The sequence below is a fragment of the Fusarium flagelliforme genome (genome assembly GCF_020744385.1).
Source record: "Fusarium flagelliforme strain FIESC 12 MPI-CAGE-AA-0113 chromosome Unknown B0J16scaffold_1, whole genome shotgun sequence".
Lineage (NCBI taxonomy): Eukaryota > Fungi > Ascomycota > Sordariomycetes > Hypocreales > Nectriaceae > Fusarium > Fusarium flagelliforme.
In genome coordinates this window covers 4,633,451-4,653,500 of record NW_025763503.1, presented here as the reverse complement: position 1 = coordinate 4,653,500, position 20,050 = coordinate 4,633,451, and the positions used below count along the sequence as shown (strand labels likewise).

Here is a 20,050-nt window from a genome sequence, read left to right as displayed (position 1 = left end):
GTTGATTATTGACGAGAAGTTCAGAAGTGAACTAGCGACCATGGTATGCATGAACAAGCATACATCCAGTGTAACATCACCAAACAACCACTTTGTTCTATTTAAGCTTTTTGATATCATCTAGTGCCGTATTAAATTCTTATGGCAGGAGATCATACCTGGCAGCAGTTTGTGAATGCCATCTCGGTGTTGTTCTAGACTTGCGATGCGATTCGGATTAAATGATATATTGCTTTAGTGCATACACAGAATATGCATCTCATCGCAATACCTAGATTTCATAGCCAAGCAAAGACGTATAAACCGAGATCCTCATGAAATAATGTCTATTTTGTTTCGAGGCTTCCGGAATGCCTCGAGACACACATTCCAGCCATCAAAATGTGCAGGTACAATAGTTGGCTCAAGGCCCATCAGCAAGACCAGGAAGAAGGCCCCCAAACCTTCACAGTTGATATACCCTGAGGCACCCAGCAAAGAACATTCCGATCTTGCGACATTTTTATCATATGTGGAACGGACCAGTTTGAACAAGAACTCAACTGTCTATCGGGGCACACACTACGAATACACAGTCGCCGACACACTCTCACAGTATGGCTTCCTCCTCAAGCGCGTTGGCGGCCAATCAGATCGAGGCATGGACCTCTTAGGCATCTGGACGCTGCCTTCAACTTCGCAGACATTCAAGGTGATACTTCAGTGCAAAGCCGGTGCTCGCAGCGCAAGTCCAATGTACATTCGCGAACTAAAGGGCGCAATGGCAGCAGCGCCCCCAGGCTGGCGAGGCACTGATGTACTAGGCCTACTAGTAGGGGAAAAGCCAGCTACGAAAGGTGTGCAGAAAGAGATGCACACTGCCGATGTGGCTCTTGGGTATGTGTGCTGCACAAAGGAGGGCGAAGTGGCGCAGCTGCTATGGAACCTGAAAGCTCAGGAGATGGGCCTGGATGGAGTGTCAGTGGGTATCAGGTATGGAGAGGACAAGAACCAGCTTGTGTTGTTGCGTGGCGGAGAAATGCTCCCGCTGTTGCAGAAAGTGGAAACAAAGGAGGAAAACGTGGTGGACGTGTCTGTGCTTGAGGCTGAAAAGGGAGCAGTTTGATGCTACGTGTGGTTGAAAGAACCCATGACCACTATCGTGTGGTTTGTATATTGTGTGTCAAACTTGTACTACCACTATTGTCACGATTAAGTTATCTACAAACACTTATAGATTTCAGTTTTATGACCAATGATTTATATTGCCTAAATATACTGCAATAATATGAGCCAAACAGTATATGAGAACGTTATCCAGAAAGTATGTACGTTAACGTTCTATGATGGCTCACGATAGCCAATGACTTCTTTCTCCAAAGAGATTCCTTGATGTGTCATCCTTCCTTCATCAATCGGCCTTCTTCGTCTCTCAGGTCAGGTCAGTTTTCGTATTTATCTGCCGACCTTTGCGATGGCCTTTTTCACTCCCTCAGCGATCTCCTTGAGAAGAGCCTCTGGCTTCTTCGGCTTGGCCTGCTTCGGATGGGTCTTGACTTCAATATCGTCACCGTATCCGAAGGCATCATCGAAGCTGAACTCTCCAACGACAACGTCTATCTCTGTGAGATCGCGGTGTCGCTTCGACTCGTTGAACTTGTCGTACTTATTCTTCTTGACCCGGTGGTACTCGCCACAGAACTCATCCTTGGGCGACTGACCAGGATCCAAGCAGCATTTCCACTAGCCGCCGCTTGTCTGATGGTGAGGTTGTGTCCATCGAGGACTGGGATTGTGCCAGTTTTTGTCCCACTTGCCGGGCTTGGTCTCCTTGAGCATCTGTGACTCAAGCTTCCAGATGGTAGTGAGAAGCTCCTTATATTGCTTGTCGGTAGCCTGACTTTTGTCGAAGGGTAGAATGCCAGAATCAACGAAGACAGGGAACCACTTGAGTACCTGGACCGGGAGGGGAATTTCGTACATGTTGTAGCGCTCAGGATCCTTCGCGGTCTTGGGAAGCATATATGGGAAGTAATCGGTTTCCCAGACGAGTCCATCTGGCGTAGTCGTAATGGAGGATGTGTTATTACTGTGTTGCTTAGAAGGAAAGCGGAGCTCGAGCTGTTCAGAAAGAGTGTCCTTGAATGCCTTCTTCTTGGCGAACTTCTCTTCATCCTTTAGCCAGTCTGCCACAGGACAAGTGTCGGCAGACTGATCTTTCAACCACTGATCATACAGCGAAAGTTCTTCTGTATGGGCTTCTGGAAACAAGTCCTTGGTATCTGCAGACTTTCTCAGGACGGCCATCTGCTCTTCAGTAAGTGGCAAGTGGGCAGTGTCCTTATCGCGTATGAACTCGCCGGCAATGATGCCTTCAATAGTCCCATTGCACTTAGCCACCTTGCGCGACAATGCGGCAATGTTGACATTGTCTTCGTACAACCCTTTCTGGTTTTTAGGACCAACTTTAGGGAAATTGAAAGGTTCATTGGCCTGGCCGAACTGGTATGACTTATTGGCCTTCATTTCTGCCCTATCATGGCGGGCCTGGGCAATCGCATTCATATGTTTGTCGTATTCTTGCTTTTCATCAACAAGATGAGCCATATACTCATGGCGGATAGCGCTTTGGATAGCGATAGGTTGAGTAAAGTTGGTCTCGGTGTGTTCCTCGAATCGATCAATGAGAGCTTCAGGTTCAATAGGCTGAGCGAGACATTTCGGAGTGAAGTTGAACACTTCATCGACAGGGAAATCCTGGTTTGCAGGCGGAGGGAAGCGAGCCCATGTCTTTCGCATAGCCTGAGAGAGATCATTCTCAGGTATGGAGAAATCGATCGTGACTTGAGTTGAAGGAGGGTGTCTGATGGGCTTGAAGCCTCTAGGGACGATGTTGATTCTGGGAGTTGCTTCTACTCCCAAAGTGCGATGGATTTTAGCCTTGGGAATATAAATAGGAGGAGTATGTTCGTCGACTGAAGATACAGCGCATGAGTTTGAGCTGAAGATGGCGTCCTTCAGCTTTTGTTTAGTTCTTTGTATGAAAGACTTTCCAAGGTTTCCTGAAGAAGAGGAAGAAGAGCTCCCTGATGCCTTTTTGTCTTCCTTCTTGGGAGGAGTTGGTCTGTGAGGGTTCTCTACGAGGAGAGAAAGGGGCGGCTGGGCGCATAAGGCCGCAGAAGTGTTCGACGCCATAGCGAAGATTGGTATTGCGTTGTAGATGCTCAAAATATCTCTTTCTGGTAGAATATCTGTAGTAGGAGAAATTTTGGTAGATCTGAAAGGGGAGAAAATTCCGAGTGCGAGAGGAGAGCGGGAGATAGTAGTCATTCGTGTAAGTGAACTTGAGTCGACAGCTGCCACGGCAGTGTCAGTCACTTCTGCACCCACTCCCACTCACGAACAATGCCCGAACAAAGCAAATGTAAACAATAACTCAGGATACTTTCTGCGATGCGATGAATGAATTGAATCTTAATAATGACGTGCATGAACATGCGATGATAAAGATTATTCACCCCTGGGCCAATGGTGGTATCGGAACCCCTTTGGCAGGGTTTAAATGCGAAGCTGAGAAGCAATAAATTCAGCCACTACCAGTGAAAACGAGTAATAAGATATAAAGAGTTCGATTCAAACAAGTTTGGGTTTGCGATAAGAATGCCTTTTGCGGGGGAAGAAGATGGCATGTCCTCAACCTTAACTTAACAGCGAAACTCCTCCCAACTATCCTGATGAGCTGACGACTCCCTCTTGGTGTATTCTCCCTCCCAGTGAATCACGAGATGAAGGACAGATCTCGATGCCATCTGAATGGAAGGAACGAGGCTGCTTTTTGAACCGTTTGCTACCTTGGCCACGAGTCCTGAGTGTACACAAGAATTTCTCCAACAGTCGTATCTTCGGAGCAAACCGGTCCATTCGATCAAAGACTCGTGGTTCGGGTTGTTTTGCAACGTTAAATCGTTAATTGTGACCGGTGAGTTTTCTAGAAACCTTCCCTAAACGCTTGCTGTGAGCTGGTATATACAAAAAGTCCTTGTCCAAACGCCCCCTCCATATCTATTTCCCGCGTTATACATACTGTCACCATAAAAACCAGTCACCGCGGCATGTGGTTCTCTTGTTAGGAGGCCACAGGTCCTACCGTAACCTGCTCTCGGAGCCGTTTAGCCTCCACTGCCCTGTTCTGTTTATCCTGTTTTCTCTGTCCTGCTTCTATTCTTGCGAACTGGCCACGCGCACCGTGCTTGAGCTTTGTAATCATATCCGCAGCCTTGCCTTTGTTCAAGTCTTCAGGCTTTAAAGGCTCTGCCTTGCCGCGCAACTTGTTGATAAAATCAACCTGTCCTTGTGTAGGAGGGTATGTTCGCCACTTCTGGTAACGGTGAATGAATGTGTGCGGGAACATCTTGGCCGCGAAACTATCCGCACCATGCACTGCATCAGTGAACGTCGAAGCAGTGAGAATCTCCTTTGGCATTGCGTATGGTGTTTTGGCAGCACCAGGTGGCAGAGCACGTACTTCTACTGCTCGGTAAATAGGTGCCGACTTGTTGAACGCTTCACTACTGACTCTTTCGATGCGGATATAAGAGCCATTTGGTGCGGAGAGAACAAACTTGTCCCCTCCAACTTGAACCCATGCGTATTGACTGATAGCGCGGATGTGTTTCTCGCCAGATGTATCGGCGATTAGATCTAAAACCGAGTCATAGTCTGTGAATGTGACACTGCCAGATCCGGGTCCGGGAGTTGTGCGGTACGACAAAGGCTGTTCAGTCTTGACATGTTCCGTATCCTTGATCTTGCGCAGTTCGTTCACTGTTGCCCTCTCCACCAAAATGTTCGGGTCAAGGCCGAATAATGTCGGCGTGGTCACAATTCCGGTGTCCAAGCTTGACACAAGATCAATGATATGGCAGTTCTTCTTTCCTGGATGCAGTCGCATTCCTCTGCCAATCATCTGAACAAGTAGATTTCGTGATTTTGTCGGCCTGCCAAGGATAATGCAGTCAATGTTGGGGATATCCGTTCCTTCAGTGAAGACACCGCAGTTGACTAATACTGGAAATTCGCCCCGTCGAAAGGCGTCTAAGGTCTCACCTCTTTCGACTTTGGGGGTTTCTCCGGTTACGTATCTAGCATCAAATCCATGTTGCCGAAATCGATCTGTTAGCTCAACAACGTGAGCAACATCGACACAGAATACGAGTGTTGACTTTCTTCCTTCAGCCTTTGCCATCCAACTGCGCACTGTGATGTCGTTGATTTCGCTAGTATTGACAGCCTTTGAAAGGTCCGAAGGGAGAAAGTCGCCAAAAGCGCCCTGCTTGACCTCTGATAGGTTGGCCTTGGACTCGACTGTAGTGAAAATGACATCTGACAGCCATTTTTTCGATATCATGTCGACATAGTCTTTGTGGTAGACGATCTCATCGATGGCTGCACCAAGCTTGACTCCGTCGAAGCGCGAGAAGGTAGCAGATACACCAACTAAATTTGGTGACTCTGGCCGCTTTTTGTCGAGTCCAAAGTAGCGTAGGGTTTTGAGGTAACCTGGAGCAACGATGTGATGGGCTTCGTCCACCAGTAAAAGCTTGAAGCGAGACGGGTCGAACTTCTGAAGTCGACCTTGTGACGTTATACTTCGTACGCTGGCAACAGTGATATCTGCTGTTCCAGTTGCGTGGACATTTCCCATCTCAATCTCGATCTTTTTATCCGGGTACGCACGTTGGCAGTGGTTTGCTGCTTGCTCCACAAGCTCGCGGCGATGAGCCAAGATTAATGTCTGTTGAGCATCCTTATTTGGCGGTGGAATCCTTTCAATGAGTTGTGTGAATATGACCTTTTCATGGTTAATTAATTGGTCTTGAGATCGAGGAAAGTCTACTTACTGTTTTCCCACTTCCAGTAGCAAGCGATATACCGACTCTCTTATGTCCATTTTCCAGGGAGGTTAGAACTGATTCGATGCATTCTTCTTGATAATCACGAAGCTGTAACTTGGGCAATTCATGAGTATCAGTTGAAGCTGCAATAGGAGTTTTAGTTTTCCTTGCAGCTTTAACTGAAGCGAACGCTCGAAATGTCTGTGGTCTAGCCACAAGGAGATTTCTCACGGTTTTTGGCCGTAAAATACATCTCGGTACAAGTCGTAACATTGCACATGATGAGATGTGCAACGAAAATGGGTTTCGTCTCATTGAGTTGTAGTGAAGATACCTCATGCATCATCGCATGCGCCTACTGAGATGAACATTTGCGGCTAAGTGTATTATGTAAGCACCTTTCACTAACACATGGTACTTGCTCCAGGGTCTCCAGACAGGCCCTTTACAATCTTTAAAATTTCACTGAAACTGTAAACGATGAATTGACAGCCGATATTGACATTTCTTGCCTAATTTCTTAAGCTTTTGGCGATTTCATCTTCACTTGCTCTATCTTTACTCCTTAGTCGGAGTGCTGCCTTACAGTCCCCTGTTACCATGTTTTCATCTTTTCTTAAGCCACTAGATTTCATCAACAAAGCAGCATGGAGTCGGAAACCAATTACGAACCTGTCGAGGAAGGATATGATGAAGCAGAGCACATCGAGGGCTTGAAGTTGGAAGACTTAGACGGAAATCTTTCACCGCTTGCTTACAATCAACAACATGATGCCGACAACGACACTGTAGTATCTGGTAGTGTTTATGCTGAGAGCGACGACGAAGACAACGTGCAGCACTCGCTTAAAAGACCTGCCGAAGATGATTTGCTACCCCGTCAGTTCAAAAGACAAAAGGGAGTGCGCAATGACGGCTATCTGGCTCTTCTCAATGGAGACATCAAGGATGCAGCACATCGTCTTTGCTTTGCGCCTGACGAGGGGGAGTCCGTCTTGCATCCATCCCAAATAGGTCTCAGCTACTGGTCGGTACCAGAGAAACGACTATTCTTTGAGGCCATCGGCCGCTTGGGAAAAAACGACCTTTCAGGCATTGCGTCTTTCATAGGAACGAAGAGCGACGTTGAGGTGAATCAATACCTCGATGTACTCCAAAGAGCTCGACAGTTGAGACAGCAGGCCATCAGACGACCGGCGATAGAGTTTTCTGAAATCCCTGCTGCTGTCGAGTTAAGCCAACCATGCTGCCACGCCTTGGACGAAGCCGCAGATACAATTTCTGTACTTCAGGAACGAAAAGAGGAACTCCGAGAAGAAGGCAAATGGGGAGAATGCTGGGAAATCACTCCAGAGATCGCTCGACAACTCGACAATGGTGAAAGAATTCCTGGAAGCCAGGATCTCCATTTCAAGGGGCTTTTCAACCTACAGGCCTGGCTGAGACTTTCAGATCGCATCTTTATGAATTCGTCTATTCCTAGCGAGAATTGGCATTATATCAACGAGAGTCCGCCATCGATGTGGGCTACGACTTATGATGATTTTCACTCATTGGCCGTTTCTATTACAAAACGGCTCGTCCAGACAACCATCTTCATCAGTATGTCGAGAATCAAGGCCAAAAAGGAACTTCGGCCCACTACCCGCGAAACCGTCAGAGCCCAGGACGTCCAAGCAGCCGTCGATTCATTAGGATTGAGACCAAACTCACACCAGTTCTGGAGCAAATGCGCACGAAGATTACGATTGGAAGTACACGAAGAACCACCCGATAAAGATGAGGAACTCGAAGGCGAACCTCTGGATTATGAAGAAGTTGAGGATCTTCTATCACCACAAGATGAAGACATCGAATCAACTATCGACCCTAAAGTGGAAGAGAGTGGCGATTCTTCCGAGCCAGAATCTTTAGGCGCCGATTTCGAAGAACCACCATTATTATCCGACGAAGAAGATGTCGCCGTTAGAAAAGAAGCAGACGAAGTCCTACAATTCTCCGCCGCCGATTTTCCAGAAACATACCGCAAAAAAGAGGTTCTTAAAAGTCGAATCACGATGGAGCGTCGCCAGGAGCAATACGCCGAAGAGCGCGACCAATATGCAAACTGGCAGGCCGAAAATGAGATGTGGGATCTGCTGCAAAAGAAACCGCCCATCGAACTGCCCAAGATGGCAGAACCAGGCCCCCTGCAGCGATCGAATAGGGATGTGGAAGGTATCTTTCCTATAGGGAGGAATTGGAAGTCCAAGACAAAGTACTACAGCGAGTGGGAGCAGGAATAGGAGTGGATAGCTATAGAGTTTATACTGGAGCTTTGCCAGTTATTGGGTATTAAAGCTAAAGAAGCTTGCATGTTACAGCATGTCTAATAAGAAATAAAACACAAGACTCCCATACGAAGGGTATCTGAACAGTCCCGCCCGATCTTGTATCATGCAGAGGCAAGAAGCACCGCTCAGCGTCTCCTTTTTGGCCTTGCCTTCGCTTTCGTCGTTGTAGGCTTCTGGCCCTTCTTGGCGCCGCGAGTCGACTTGGACACTTGTGTTCCGCTTTCCTCGGCACTTTCCTCTTCGTCGCTTGACCCAGAGCCTTCGCTTTCCCCTTCCTCTTCTTCTTCTTCGGACTCATCATCGTCCTCTTCCTCTGTAGTCTCGGCCTTTTCTGGCTTTTCTTGCTTTTCGGCCTTGGCAGGCGTGGCCTTCTTTTTCTGCCGCGAGGAGCCTCGCTTCGACTTGGGCGCCGGTGACGGGGCGTCCGTACCGTCCTCTGTGTCCTCCACTGAGGTGCCCCGAGTCTTCGTCTCTCCTCTCTTGCGTTTCTTGGCTGGCGAGGGTGGTGGTGATAGATCCAACTGCGCAGGTGATGATGGTGCTTCGCTAGGATCCGCCAAGCGGCGCTCCATCATCGCGTCGAGGAACTGATCCTTCGGAAGGGAAAACTCGTTATACCTATCTTCGGTTTCATCTTCGTCGAAGTTCTCTCGTTCATCAATGACTTCGAGGTTGTAGTATGTCTTAAGCTTCTGCCATATGTAAGGAATGCGCGTGTGTTGATATAGATCAGGGTCGAAGCCGTGATTCCGCAGGTGTTCCGAGATCGCTATCATTCGGAAGTGTCTGTGCATGCCTACAGGTTGCTGTTCAGTAACAGTAAATTCTTCAAGGAGCTATCCACCTACCGGCTGGTTTCCAGCGAATGACACCCTTGAATAATGAAGCCACCTGGTCGTCGGTCCATAAATCATTGTAGTTATTGTCTGGCTCCTGCTCCCTTGTTTCGCTAGAGTCCTCTTGATCGCCGGTCTGGGGAGTGTCGACATCCATCGCATCATCGTCTCGCGCGGGAGTTGGTGTTGCAGCGGTTTGGGTGCTAGTCCGCGCACGCTTTCTGGGTGCCATTGTGGATGTGCTTTTGATCGGAGGAAGCCTGAGGATATTTTTCGTATGCGCTACCCTTTTAGAGATGACTGAGCGTAGAAAAATGGCTTTCGTTGTCTTGTGGTTAAGTATTAATGTCGTTGATAGTCCGAACAAACAAATTTGGAATGATTCAAAAGTTTGGCTGATCGTCCAATTCGATGCACCCTGCGCTAACCTGGTGCTGCTATGAAATCATACCTAGGTACCTAGAGGAAGGTGCGGTGCCCGCCCAGGAAGGTGCTTGGCTCAGCGCATCTTTTAGCGCAAAGAGCTCTGAAACGCGGCTGACTGAGCCGGCGCGTCACGCAAGTGCAGGGGTCATGAGGTCGCGTTAATTGGATTCATTCATTGGGTCTGTACCGTACATGGCAGGCAACTTCAGGCTCAACATTAAAGTCAAGATATGTCCCCGGACACGACGATAACGAATTTGGATGCATATGATCGATGATAAAGAATATGAATGATTCTCAAGAAGACCCTGCAGCTGTCTTTGCGATACCTGACTTCTGGAAGTCGTCAAAATGGTTACATAGCTTGAATGGCGATCCTAATGCAAAAGATCCCTTCTTTTCGCCTGGACTTAGAGGTACTTTGCGTGGTTACTATTCAAGAATTGTACTAATTCAACAAAATTCAGATGATATAGATTCAGATCTGGTCCAGCTGGGCGAAGTCTCTGTCGAACAGAGCGGCTTCTTCAAACTACCCACGCAGTTTGGACTTCAATTGGAGCCGGAGCCAGAGACTGATGTTACCGCCAGTGATGATGGACCGGTTACTGCAGAAAGTGTGCATAGCTTAGAGTTCGAGGCCGATATCTGGGCAAGCACTGATGAGCCAGTCGACAAACCGGCCGAGCACAAGACTTGGGATGGCTTCATCGCGGGCACACCAGCGGGAAGACAGCCGCTAATGGTCAGCGAAGCTGGAGCACCTGTCTACGATGCCTTGCTAAGCTGGTCTGTCGATCCCCTCGACCTCAAAAGTGCTGGAGTACCGGTTGTCGACATCAAAGCCTACCTGTCCTCCTTACTTGCTTTAGCCTTGGGTCAAGAATCAGTGTTTTTCTCAAAACAGGAGGGAGGCCGCTCCTTTAAAACAGCGATCCCCAGCATGAGAGTCACAGGCTATTCCAAGGATGTACTTCGAGGAGTGGAGAAGCAATGCCACAGGTGCAGTTCGATGTTTTTTGAACTGCGCTCTTTTGTCAACTCTACCTATGCAAAACGCACTTCGAAGTGCGGTGTTGCTCTAGCTGGTGCCATAGATCAGATTCTCAAAGACGTCCAGCGATATGTCGCTCTCCATGGACAGACACCTCGGTCTCTCCTAGAGCTTCAGTCAACTGTTAAAGGGCTCCTCGCGATTCTTGTCCCCTTCCAAAGGTTGACCTCCAAATTTCGCAAGGGTTATTCAGACGAACATGTTCTCTCCTTCGTGTTTCACGAGGCATATTCCGTTGACTATGGCGAAGAGCAGCTGCGTGGTATCATGCGTGAAGTTTTGCAACGCGTTTCATCCCCTTGGATCGAGTTCTTAGAAGAATGGATTGGAACCAGGCAAGAACAAGGTATTCCGCTGACGAAGGCCAATGTGGGGGGTAGCAAAGGGTTCATCAAGGTCGACACGGAGAAATATACGGATGACTTCGGCCACGAATGTGAAGATATTGACTTCCGTTTGGACGACAGCAAGATGCCTCATTTCATGCCCTTTGATATTGCCAAGTCCATCTTCGAAACGGGGAAGAATCTGCGATTTATCAGGGAATGCCACCCAGAGCACCCCTTGGCTTCGGCACATATCATCAATGCAACTAAGCCCCCAAAGGTTGGGTGGCTTTACGATTGGGACGCTATTGAAGACCTGGAGAAACGAGTCGCCAAATATCATGATGATCTTTTGCGGGCGATTCGCGACTGCTCACCTCATCAAGAAGTGTCGATGGGACTCGACCATACTATTGGACATGACCACACACTCGCATTTGGTGGCGAGGATGACAGATCAGAAAATCCATTTCTGAGCGCTCTTACAGCACGCATGGATGAACCCCTTCCTGATGTTGTGGGCAAAGAGGATACATTAAGCCAAATCCTCCGCGAACGACTGGTACAATCTGTCACCCGGAAGTCCAAACCTCCTACTAGTGGCTTTGATTTCACACCTCATCCATCGCTTCTTCCGGTACTTTCATTCGGAGGCATTACTTCAGCCCAATCAGAAGTCGTTAACCAAGAAAGTCTTCGATTACTATTCAACAACCACGACTTGCGCAGCCACCTCAAAATGCACCGCGACTTTCAACTCTTCGGGAGTGGCATGTTCCTTAGCCGCTTATCTCACGCCTTGTTTGACCCTGATTTGGAATCAGCCGAACGACAAGCGGGAGTTGCAAGGCAAGGAGGTGTCATGGGTCTTCGTCTGGGTGGCCGAGATACTTGGCCACCAGCGAGCTCGGAGCTGCGTCTAGCCCTTATGGGGGTTCTGACTGAGAGTTTTGATTCGGATAGCGATTTCGCTGTGAACAGGATGGCCAGCATCTCAAGAGACGCATCTGAGTTGCCGGGTGACATGAGTTTCGCGGTACGGGATCTGTCGCAAGAGGAAATTGACAAATGCATGAACCCGGACTCCTTGGAGGCTCTGGATTTTCTGCGTCTATCGTACAAAGCGCCCACTGCATTATCGGGCATCATCACTCCTGTCATTCTGACACAATACGATCGAATCTTCAAGCTTCTGTTGAGGATTATGCGGATGGTTTACGTCGTGAATCAACTGTTCCGGGATGTTAATGCCAGAACTAGTCGTTGGGCTGACCCCGAGGACATTTCATTCCGATTCACCCGTGAGGCACATCACTTCGTTTCTGGAATTACCTCCTTCTTCATGGATGCTGGAGTCGCTATCCCATGGCAAGCATTTGAGGCCAAACTCGACAAGATCGAGGCCGATTTAAAGAACCCTTCTAATACTAAGAGCAACCCTGATAAAGTTGAAAGTCCTGATCGACTACGTGAGTTCCATTCACGAGTATTAGATCGAATCATGCTGTCTCTGTTTCTCCGAAAGAGACAACAGCCTGTGCTGAACCTTCTTGAGGAGATCTTCTCTGCTGTTCTAGAATATGCAAAATTCTCTCGAACGAAAGCTATAGGGAAGAACGAAGCTCCAGACGTGGAGGAGATGAAAGAAATGCAACGTCTATACGGAAAATTCAAGACCAAAGTACAGATCTTTATCACTGTTTGTCGAGCTCTAACAGAAAAGAGTCGTTCCACAAGCAACAAGGTATCAGATGACCTGGGATTGAAGCAGGAGGGCATTGGCGAGGATCATATGGTTGCACAACTTTTGATGAAGTTGGATATGAGCGATTATTATACTAAACACTAGTTTCAAATAGATCCAAATCTTGCAATAAAAATAATTATGTATATATATCCCATCAAATAGTCTTGGACTAAGACCCATGATCATGATCCTGGAGCTCTACAGCTGCACCCCGCCAGACATGACTGGTTTTAGGGGACGTGCCCCTCCAACCCCACGCGTCCCATTGGTTTTATGGTACACTTCACTCTGGGTTTGTAAACAATCATCATAGCAACCCAACTCAATTCATATCAAGATGTCGCGACAAAGCGTAGCAGCGCGCAACTTGTCCCTGACGGAAGAGCTCGAGAGAATCGAGCAGTCGATTACACTAACTCTTCAAGGTATGGCAATTCGTCTTTTCTTTTACAAACATCTCGTTGACAGCTAGTCAAGAAATCGATCGTAACTTCAGCAAGTCGCATCGCATAGTGACGACAAGCATCCTGCCTCTCGTAGAGCAGTATGGCGACCATTCTCGCGCTGTCTGGGAAGCCTCAAAGGTATTTTCAATCGTTTGCATTGAGAAAAGGTGCTAACAATGTACAGTTCTGGAAGCAATTCTTCGAGGCCTCGGCCAATGTATCCCTCTCCGGCTACGAGGAGCTTGCCAACGATGACGAGAGCGAAAATATGGAAGAGAGCACAGCTATGAGAGATGATATAACAGACGATTATACGGCCCAGCATAACGAAGATGTTACCACTGCCACAGGCGCTGAGCAATCCACCTTCCACGCAGAGGATTCCATGCTTGACGACGCAGAGCTCTCAGGAAGCACACCTAGACCCGGAAGGACAAAAACTCGATTCTCCGACATGGAATCGCCCTATGAAGTTATGAAGCGCGAAATGGAGGACGAAGATCATGGCGGCAATAACACCACTGTTCTAGACGACAACGAGGACTCAACTGTCTTGTTCGCCCAGCACACCGCCAGACTGCCCGATATGTCAATGACGCCGCAGGGCCAGCGCGATTACACCATGACCGGCGAGCAGTCCGTCCAATCCCACAAGGATCCCCTCCTGCACCGAATTCTGGACAAGAACTATCGCATCCAGGCTACTCCTCATAAGCCCGCCCTACGAATCTCGCCGCACAAGAGTGCTCAGCCAAAGAGTGATAAGAAGGATACATCAACCTGGGCTGATTCACCTGGATCTTCTCCCGAGATGGCAGTGCCGACTTTGCGCAGTGAGGTCTTCATGTCACCCTACAAAAGCAATGCTCGGCAACGTCTTGCAGCGGCAACACAGGGTCCCCGCACACCAGGTGTTAGTGTGCAGACACCAGCAACAGCTCGCAAGACACGCGATGTCTTTGCTGCTGATGAGAGTGCCAAGGGTAAAGATAAATATGAAATCAATTGGGATAGTGACGAGGGAGATGAGGATATCGATTTGTACGCTGGAATGAGTCCGCCCAAGACGATTCAATTCGCCTTTCCTCCCTCAAAACTCCTTCAAACACCTGGTAAGCTTTTTCATGTTTTTGGCGAAAAGGAAACTCTTACGCTGACATCAATTTACAGCACGCGAAGCAAGTCAGAGAATTGTGGGCGATATCCTTATAGACGCTGGAGCTGATCCGAACTCATCTGAATACAGTCCTTCAATGGTAAAGATGAACGAAGATATCCTCGACGATAGCTTCTAGTGCTACCATTTTGAAATCAAAAGAGCGAATATCGGTGTTTATTTAACGAGCATAATCGCGACCCTCATATATAGCCAAAAGATACCCTTCGCTTTCCATCAGATCTTTGTGCCCAATAAACCCCTTTTATTAACTCGCTGTCTGGATCAGTCTCGTCCAGCAAGTCTCCAGTGCAATCCTTCTACATACAGAATCGGATTTGTGACTTGAGGGCCTGCTCCTGAAGCTTCTTGGCATCGATCTCTGTTTCGTTCTTCTGCTTTTGTTCATCCTTCTTGACCAGCGGTGCTGAAGAGGAAACCGTAGTGATGGATGCAGTTTCAGGGTCAGCCGTCTTATCGCTGCCGTATTTGGAGGCATCAACCTGAACTATGGTGATTATCAGTACAATGTCCAGTGTCAGAATTGTAAGTTATGCTTACAGTTGGAGCCGGTGGGAACGTTGCTGCCTGCGTTGTTGGACATCTTGGTAGGGCTGAAAGGATTCGTGATGTTTTCGTTTGGTTGTATCAGACAAAGTGGATAAAGATTAAGCTTAACAATTGGTATTGTTGGGATAGAGCTGTTGACTGCTTCTGCCTGAGAATGAATTCCACAAGGCGCCGCCCCCAAGGCTTTATACATTTCTTGACTTGATAATATCCTGTATAAGATGTGCTACTACCCTCTACTCTCACGCAAACAGCCACCACCAACAGGAGTCTTGAGTATCCAGGTATCCAACAATTGCGTGACTCGTGACGAAAGCCATTCTGCCTTTTACTAGGGCTGACGAGGGAACAAAGTGAAAGTCCCATGCTGTAGAGGAGGTTAGTAGAATAGCCTACGCGTTAGGGTGCAACCTTACAAGACAAGCGTGCATACTGGATACCACCCTCCTTGCCGAACGCTTTGAGTAATACGGATAGTTAGCATGCAATTGGTATTGGTCGGCCGGGGTACAGCAGATTCCAAAATGAACCTCGTCTGCTTTCTCAGCTTGGGAATAGGCCGGGGACTCATTCCGCTTGACAACACGAACTTGAACCCTTTCGTGTTATTGTAGATATCACTTAATTGATATATTGCTACAACTACATAGGTACTAGGTATGCACAGAAGTTGACAAAGTTTGTAGCCAATGCGTTATTCTACAACACCATCATCGTGTATCTGTTCAATAAATCGCATCATATGTTATTAATTAAGCAATTCTGCATGTTGATGAGACGTTTGATGGTCGTCATTTGGCCGCGTATGATTATGTTGACTGAAACTAAGTTGAAAAGGTCTCGCCGAGACCTGTTCGGACATTTACTTTGAGTCATTCGGGAGAGCAATTAGGTATTAAAGCTTCGTCACTGCCGAGTATGTAGCCACGCGTTAACCCTGCACGTTTGACAGCCGAAAGATCTATACTCAAACGGGCAGTTACTGAGAAAGGACAAGATCATGGAGTTGAGGACGATTGATGTAAGCCACAGATGGCTCGAACAAACTGTGGCGCACGATCCCCACCTGCTCCGAATTTTATGGATCTTATCGATAAGCGGTCACTAGTAGCGCGACTGCTTATCGGACAAATTTTCTAAATTTTTGGAAGTCGAGGCGACAGGCCATGCTAGTTTAGTTGATGGTTCTTCGAAGTTGGTGAAGACAGAGCACGCAAACATGGAGGACCAAGTGCACAAGCCGCATCGCAAGTCCAACAAGGACAAAAAGGAGAAGAAAGAGCATACTGGAGGTGAGTTATTTTGCTTTATACTTCTCTTTTGCGACAGGCGCATACTAACGATCCAACAGAGCGCAATCCAAAGGCCTTTTCCTTTGCTAGACCAGGCAAGCTTCAGAGACAAGCAGCTAGATCGCAAGATGTAAGTCTCTTCTCATTGCCTTCCGTCATAACTCTACAATGCTAACTATCATCAATAGATCAAAGAGAAGCGTCTTCATGTCCCGCTCGTCGACCGATTGCCCGATGAGGCCCCTCCTCGCCTTGTTACCATCGTTGGCCCTCCCGGTGTAGGAAAGACGACTCTGATGAAGTCGCTCATTCGACGATATGCCAAAGAGACGATATCTGACCCTCAGGGTCCCGTTACGGTCGTTACGTCCAAGAAGCAACGATTGACCTTCGTCGAGTGCCCTAACGAGCTCGAGGCTATGGTCGACATCGCAAAGGTTGCCGACATCGTCCTCCTGATGATTGATGGAAACTTTGGCTTTGAGATGGAGACTATGGAGTTTCTCAACATCCTTGCTGCTACTGGTATGCCTGGTAACGTCTTTGGTATTCTGACCCATCTCGATCTCTTCCGCAAGCCGCAGGCACTCAAGGACGCCAAGAAGAGACTCAAGAGGCGACTTTGGACGGAGTTGTACCAGGGTGCCCATCTCTTCTACCTTTCCGGTGTCATGAACGGCCGATACCCTGACCGAGAAATCCATAACTTGTCGCGTTTCCTTTCTGTTATGAAGAACCCTCGCCCCCTCATCTGGCGCAACTCCCACCCTTACTCTATTATCGACAGCTTCCGAGATATTACGCACCCCACCAAGATCGAGGAGGATCCCAACTGCGACCGATCAATTGTACTATCTGGCTACCTACGAGGTACAAATTTCGCCTCTCAGGACCAAAGAGTCCATGTTCCTGGCCTAGGAGACTTCACTGTGTCCAATATGGAGGTCATGCCAGATCCTTGTCCAACACCAAACATGGAGCAAGCAATGGCCAAGATTACAGGAAAGACTGGACGAAGGCGACTTGATGAGAAGGAGAAGAAGCTCCATGCGCCTATGTCAGATCGCAGCGGTCTCAAAATCGACGGTGATGCTATCTGGATTACAAACGAGAAAGGCTTCAGCTTTGACCGGGATGAGGACGAAGCTGATCGAGGAGAGGGAGAAGAGATGATCGTTGGTCTCCAAGCTGAGCGAAAGCTTCTTGGTCAGATGGAGGGCGGTGTGCAGCTTTTCAAGGGTGGCGAGAAGGTTGAGGCAGTTCCTGAAGAGGAGGACACGGGCAGAAAAACACAGCGAAAAGCCAGATTCGCACAGCAAGAAGATGCCGACGACCAATACGATGATGGTGAAGGTCTTGCCAGCGACGACGACGAGGCCGACTCCGATGCCGAAGTCGAGTTTAATGAGGGCAAACTGGGCAAGATGTTCCACAAAGATGCTGACAAGGACCTCGGTGACGATGACCTTGCTTTTGCTGATAGTGACTCGGATCTTGGAGCCTTGTCTGGGGAAGACGAGGTGGATGACGACGAGGAATATGATTCCGACGAAGAGGCAGCAGCGTTGAGATGGAAAGACAACTTGAATGGCACTGCGATGAAGCTTCACGGCAAGAGACGCTCATACCATACAAGCGACCTGGCTAGATTCATGTATGACGATTCACTGAGCCCCGAAGATGCGCTGAAGCGATGGAAGGGCGATGAGGATGAGTCGGAAGAGGAGAACATTGAGGATGATGAAGATGACGACGATTTCTTCAAGAAGTCCAAGCAAGAGAAGGAAGACGCTGTGGAGGATAGGTCAATACCCGCTTATGATTACGAGGATCTAGCTGCAAAGTGGGCTTCAGAGAAGAACGTTGAAGCTTTACGGCGAAAATTCACATCAACAGCCCTTGCCGCAGGCGACGACGAGGATGAGGGCAGTGAATTCGAGGGCTTGGATGATGAGGACGATGAAGGTGATGGCGAATTTGAGGATCTTGAAGCCGACGGCGATGAGAAGCCGGCGGAACCCGCGCAGCCAACCCCTGAGGATATCGAGGCCGAGCGAGAAAAGAACGCCAAGCGAAAGGAAGAGCTCAAGATGAGGTTCGAAGAGGAAGATCGTGAGGGTTTCCTTAACGACAAGGCCAACGCCCGACGGGATGGCGGCGATATCCAAGAGTTTGGCGAGGATGATTGGTACGAGGCGCAAAAGGCTATGATCCAGAAGCAGCTCGACATCAACAAGGAGGAGTTTCAGAACCTCGATGAGCGTCAGCGCTCTGTCGTTGAGGGCTACCGCGCTGGCAAATATGCCAAGGTCGTCCTCGAGGGCGTTCCAGCTGAGTTCGTTAAGCTCTTCGACGCTCGCCGCCCCATCGTTGTTGGTGGTCTCTCCGCTACCGAAGATCGTTTCGGCTATCTACAGGTTCGCATCAAGCGTCATCGATGGCACAAGCGTATCCTCAAGACGAACGACCCCCTCATCTTCTCCCTCGGCTGGCGTCGCTTCCAGACCATGCCCATTTACAGCACCACCGACTCGCGGACGCGTAACCGCATGCTGAAGTATACGCCTGAGCATATGCACTGCTTCGCTACCGTCTACGGTCCGTTGATTGCGCCCAACACAGGCTTCGTCTGCTTTAACTCCATGTCCGCCTCGATGCCTGGCTTCCGTATTGCTGCTACTGGCACAATCCTCAGCGTCGACGAATCCACCGAGATTGTCAAGAAGCTCAAGCTCACTGGTACCCCCGCCAAGATCTACAAGAACACCGCTTTTATCAAGGACATGTTCAACTCATCGCTCGAAATCGCCAAGTTTGAAGGTGCCTCTATCAAGACGGTTTCTGGTATTCGTGGTCAGATCAAGCGTGCCTTATCCAAGCCCGAAGGCCAATTCCGTGCCACGTTCGAAGACAAGATCCTGCTTAGTGACATCGTCTTCCTGCGAGCATGGTACCCCATCAAGCCTCACCGCTTCTACAACCCGGTCACCAACCTGATCGGCTGGCAACCCATGCGTCTCACAGGCGAGGTCCGCCGTGATCAAAACGTCCCTACTCCCCAGCCCAAGAACAGCCAGTACCGTACCATTGAGCGCGAGACCCGCCACTTCAACCCTCTGCGCGTTCCTCGCGCTCTTGCTGCTGAACTGCCTTTCAAGTCTCAGATTGTTGAGACCAGGAAGCAGAAGAATGATACATACATGAAGAAGCGCGCAGTCGTCATGGCTCCTGGTTCCGAGGAGAAGAAAGCACGTGCTCTCATGCAGCAGTTGCTCACTATCCGCAACGACGCCGCTGCCAAGCGTCGTGCTGCAAAGGACAAGAACCGTGCTGCTTTCCAGAAGAGGCTGGCTGAGAACGAGGAGAAGAAGGAGGCTCGTGAGAAGCGGGAGTCCAAGGACTTCTGGCGCAAGAACGGCCGCAAGCGTGCTTCTGCCGAGGAGGGAGGTGGTGGCAAGCGCAGGAAGTAAAGAGAAGAAACTATCTGTCTTGGTTACCTACGCTACGTGGAAGATGGTTAGAAAAGTGATAGATGTATACCTTGTTGGGTTGGCGTTCCGAGAATTAAAAGATCAATCATACTGCATAAAACAAGTATAAATAATTGCTTGACATAGCACAATACTATTTGGAAATCTCGAGCTTCAATTTACCCTCACAGTGACATCAGATTTTACGAACAGAATAATAATAACCATAATTTGAAATAGTGCGCGTTGGCAAAAAGGTCAAGCACCAGTGGCACTTCCTTTCCGCAAGCTACACAGTAACAATCCTAAACACCTAACCTCGAGACACAAACGTACAAAAGCAATCCACGAACCAGATGCTGGGATCCTTCCACCGACGCATTAATCAAGGGTTCTTCTTGAAACCCTCTCCCAGAAACAAGCATCTGTTCGGTCCATCCGTATTTTAGTCGCCTTTCATCAACGTCAACTAGAGTCATTTGTCGTCGCATTGCGTGCTAAGGAATGCTCCCAAAGAAAAA

The 20,050-nt window shown here is 48.6% G+C and overlaps 10 protein-coding genes across 10 annotated transcripts; 5 read left to right on the top strand and 5 right to left on the bottom strand.

Moving 5' to 3' along the window:
* Positions 1 to 298: 298 nt before the first annotated feature.
* On the top strand, positions 299 to 1,274 carry B0J16DRAFT_329172 (uncharacterized protein). Its single transcript, XM_046126298.1, has one exon. The coding sequence runs from the start codon at positions 323 to 325 to the stop codon at positions 1,103 to 1,105; it is 783 nt and encodes a 260-aa protein (XP_045989451.1). The 5' UTR covers positions 299 to 322; the 3' UTR covers positions 1,106 to 1,274.
* A 108-nt stretch (positions 1,275 to 1,382) lies between these two features.
* B0J16DRAFT_391555 (uncharacterized protein) lies at positions 1,383 to 1,685 on the bottom strand (the record flags this gene model as incomplete). Its single annotated transcript, XM_046131938.1, has 2 exons — positions 1,383 to 1,595; positions 1,646 to 1,685. The coding sequence occupies 2 exons, from the start codon at positions 1,683 to 1,685 to the stop codon at positions 1,435 to 1,437; spliced, it is 201 nt and encodes a 66-aa protein (XP_045989450.1). The 3' UTR covers positions 1,383 to 1,434.
* Positions 1,686 to 1,722: 37 nt separating this feature from the next.
* On the bottom strand, positions 1,723 to 3,174 carry B0J16DRAFT_378256 (uncharacterized protein; the record flags this gene model as incomplete). Its single annotated transcript, XM_046130910.1, has 1 exon — positions 1,723 to 3,174. One exon carries the CDS (start codon positions 3,172 to 3,174, stop codon positions 1,723 to 1,725), a length of 1,452 nt encoding a protein of 483 aa, XP_045989449.1.
* A 931-nt stretch (positions 3,175 to 4,105) lies between these two features.
* On the bottom strand, positions 4,106 to 6,146 carry B0J16DRAFT_260773 (P-loop containing nucleoside triphosphate hydrolase protein; the record flags this gene model as incomplete). Its single annotated transcript, XM_046123257.1, has 2 exons — positions 4,106 to 5,830; positions 5,880 to 6,146. The coding sequence occupies 2 exons, from the start codon at positions 6,144 to 6,146 to the stop codon at positions 4,106 to 4,108; spliced, it is 1,992 nt and encodes a 663-aa protein (XP_045989448.1).
* A 186-nt stretch (positions 6,147 to 6,332) lies between these two features.
* On the top strand, positions 6,333 to 8,191 carry B0J16DRAFT_329168 (uncharacterized protein). The gene has a single exon (XM_046126297.1). It carries the CDS (start codon positions 6,521 to 6,523, stop codon positions 8,156 to 8,158), a length of 1,638 nt encoding a protein of 545 aa, XP_045989447.1. The 5' UTR covers positions 6,333 to 6,520; the 3' UTR covers positions 8,159 to 8,191.
* A 1-nt stretch (position 8,192) lies between these two features.
* B0J16DRAFT_409391 (chromatin modification-related protein EAF7-domain-containing protein) lies at positions 8,193 to 9,499 on the bottom strand. The gene is made up of 2 exons (XM_046133082.1): positions 9,055 to 9,499; positions 8,193 to 9,002 (listed from the first exon to the last, which is right to left on the bottom strand). The coding sequence occupies exons 1-2, from the start codon at positions 9,272 to 9,274 to the stop codon at positions 8,332 to 8,334; spliced, it is 891 nt and encodes a 296-aa protein (XP_045989446.1). The 5' UTR covers positions 9,275 to 9,499; the 3' UTR covers positions 8,193 to 8,331.
* A 173-nt stretch (positions 9,500 to 9,672) lies between these two features.
* On the top strand, positions 9,673 to 12,739 carry B0J16DRAFT_329166 (Spc98 family-domain-containing protein). Its single transcript, XM_046126296.1, has 2 exons — positions 9,673 to 9,884; positions 9,936 to 12,739. Exons 1-2 carry the CDS (start codon positions 9,743 to 9,745, stop codon positions 12,695 to 12,697), a joined length of 2,904 nt encoding a protein of 967 aa, XP_045989445.1. The 5' UTR covers positions 9,673 to 9,742; the 3' UTR covers positions 12,698 to 12,739.
* A 166-nt stretch (positions 12,740 to 12,905) lies between these two features.
* Positions 12,906 to 14,591, top strand: B0J16DRAFT_28650 (DASH complex subunit Ask1-domain-containing protein). The gene is made up of 4 exons (XM_046124103.1): positions 12,906 to 13,020; positions 13,073 to 13,179; positions 13,226 to 14,153; positions 14,212 to 14,591. The coding sequence occupies exons 1-4, from the start codon at positions 12,933 to 12,935 to the stop codon at positions 14,334 to 14,336; spliced, it is 1,248 nt and encodes a 415-aa protein (XP_045989444.1). The 5' UTR covers positions 12,906 to 12,932; the 3' UTR covers positions 14,337 to 14,591.
* On the bottom strand, positions 14,518 to 14,801 carry B0J16DRAFT_378250 (uncharacterized protein; the record flags this gene model as incomplete). The annotated part of the gene is made up of 2 exons (XM_046130909.1): positions 14,518 to 14,705; positions 14,759 to 14,801. The coding sequence occupies 2 exons, from the start codon at positions 14,799 to 14,801 to the stop codon at positions 14,518 to 14,520; spliced, it is 231 nt and encodes a 76-aa protein (XP_045989443.1).
* Positions 14,802 to 15,930: 1,129 nt separating this feature from the next.
* Positions 15,931 to 19,842, top strand: B0J16DRAFT_28630 (uncharacterized protein). Its single transcript, XM_046124091.1, has 3 exons — positions 15,931 to 16,059; positions 16,119 to 16,189; positions 16,248 to 19,842. The coding sequence occupies exons 1-3, from the start codon at positions 15,987 to 15,989 to the stop codon at positions 19,527 to 19,529; spliced, it is 3,426 nt and encodes a 1,141-aa protein (XP_045989442.1). The 5' UTR covers positions 15,931 to 15,986; the 3' UTR covers positions 19,530 to 19,842.
* Positions 19,843 to 20,050: the final 208 nt, after the last annotated feature.

Excerpts from the sequence above, each read along its gene's own strand:
- B0J16DRAFT_329172 (XM_046126298.1), top strand. The coding sequence starts at position 323 with ATGTCTATTTTGTTTCGAGGCTTCCGGAATGCCTCGAGACACACATTC.
- B0J16DRAFT_329168 (XM_046126297.1), top strand. The coding sequence starts at position 6,521 with ATGGAGTCGGAAACCAATTACGAACCTGTCGAGGAAGGATATGATGAA.
- B0J16DRAFT_409391 (XM_046133082.1), bottom strand. The coding sequence starts at position 9,274 with ATGGCACCCAGAAAGCGTGCGCGGACTAGCACCCAAACCGCTGCAACA. Across the intron at positions 9,003-9,054 it reads CATTCGCTGGAAACCAGCCG|GCATGCACAGACACTTCCGA; the intron begins GTAGGTGGATAG and ends AGCAACCTGTAG.
- B0J16DRAFT_329166 (XM_046126296.1), top strand. The coding sequence starts at position 9,743 with ATGATAAAGAATATGAATGATTCTCAAGAAGACCCTGCAGCTGTCTTT. Across the intron at positions 9,885-9,935 it reads CTTTTCGCCTGGACTTAGAG|ATGATATAGATTCAGATCTG; the intron begins GTACTTTGCGTG and ends AACAAAATTCAG.
- B0J16DRAFT_28650 (XM_046124103.1), top strand. The coding sequence starts at position 12,933 with ATGTCGCGACAAAGCGTAGCAGCGCGCAACTTGTCCCTGACGGAAGAG. Across the intron at positions 13,180-13,225 it reads CTGTCTGGGAAGCCTCAAAG|TTCTGGAAGCAATTCTTCGA; the intron begins GTATTTTCAATC and ends AACAATGTACAG. Across the intron at positions 14,154-14,211 it reads AAAACTCCTTCAAACACCTG|CACGCGAAGCAAGTCAGAGA; the intron begins GTAAGCTTTTTC and ends ATCAATTTACAG.
- B0J16DRAFT_28630 (XM_046124091.1), top strand. The coding sequence starts at position 15,987 with ATGGAGGACCAAGTGCACAAGCCGCATCGCAAGTCCAACAAGGACAAA. Across the intron at positions 16,060-16,118 it reads GAAGAAAGAGCATACTGGAG|AGCGCAATCCAAAGGCCTTT; the intron begins GTGAGTTATTTT and ends ACGATCCAACAG. Across the intron at positions 16,190-16,247 it reads AAGCAGCTAGATCGCAAGAT|ATCAAAGAGAAGCGTCTTCA; the intron begins GTAAGTCTCTTC and ends TATCATCAATAG.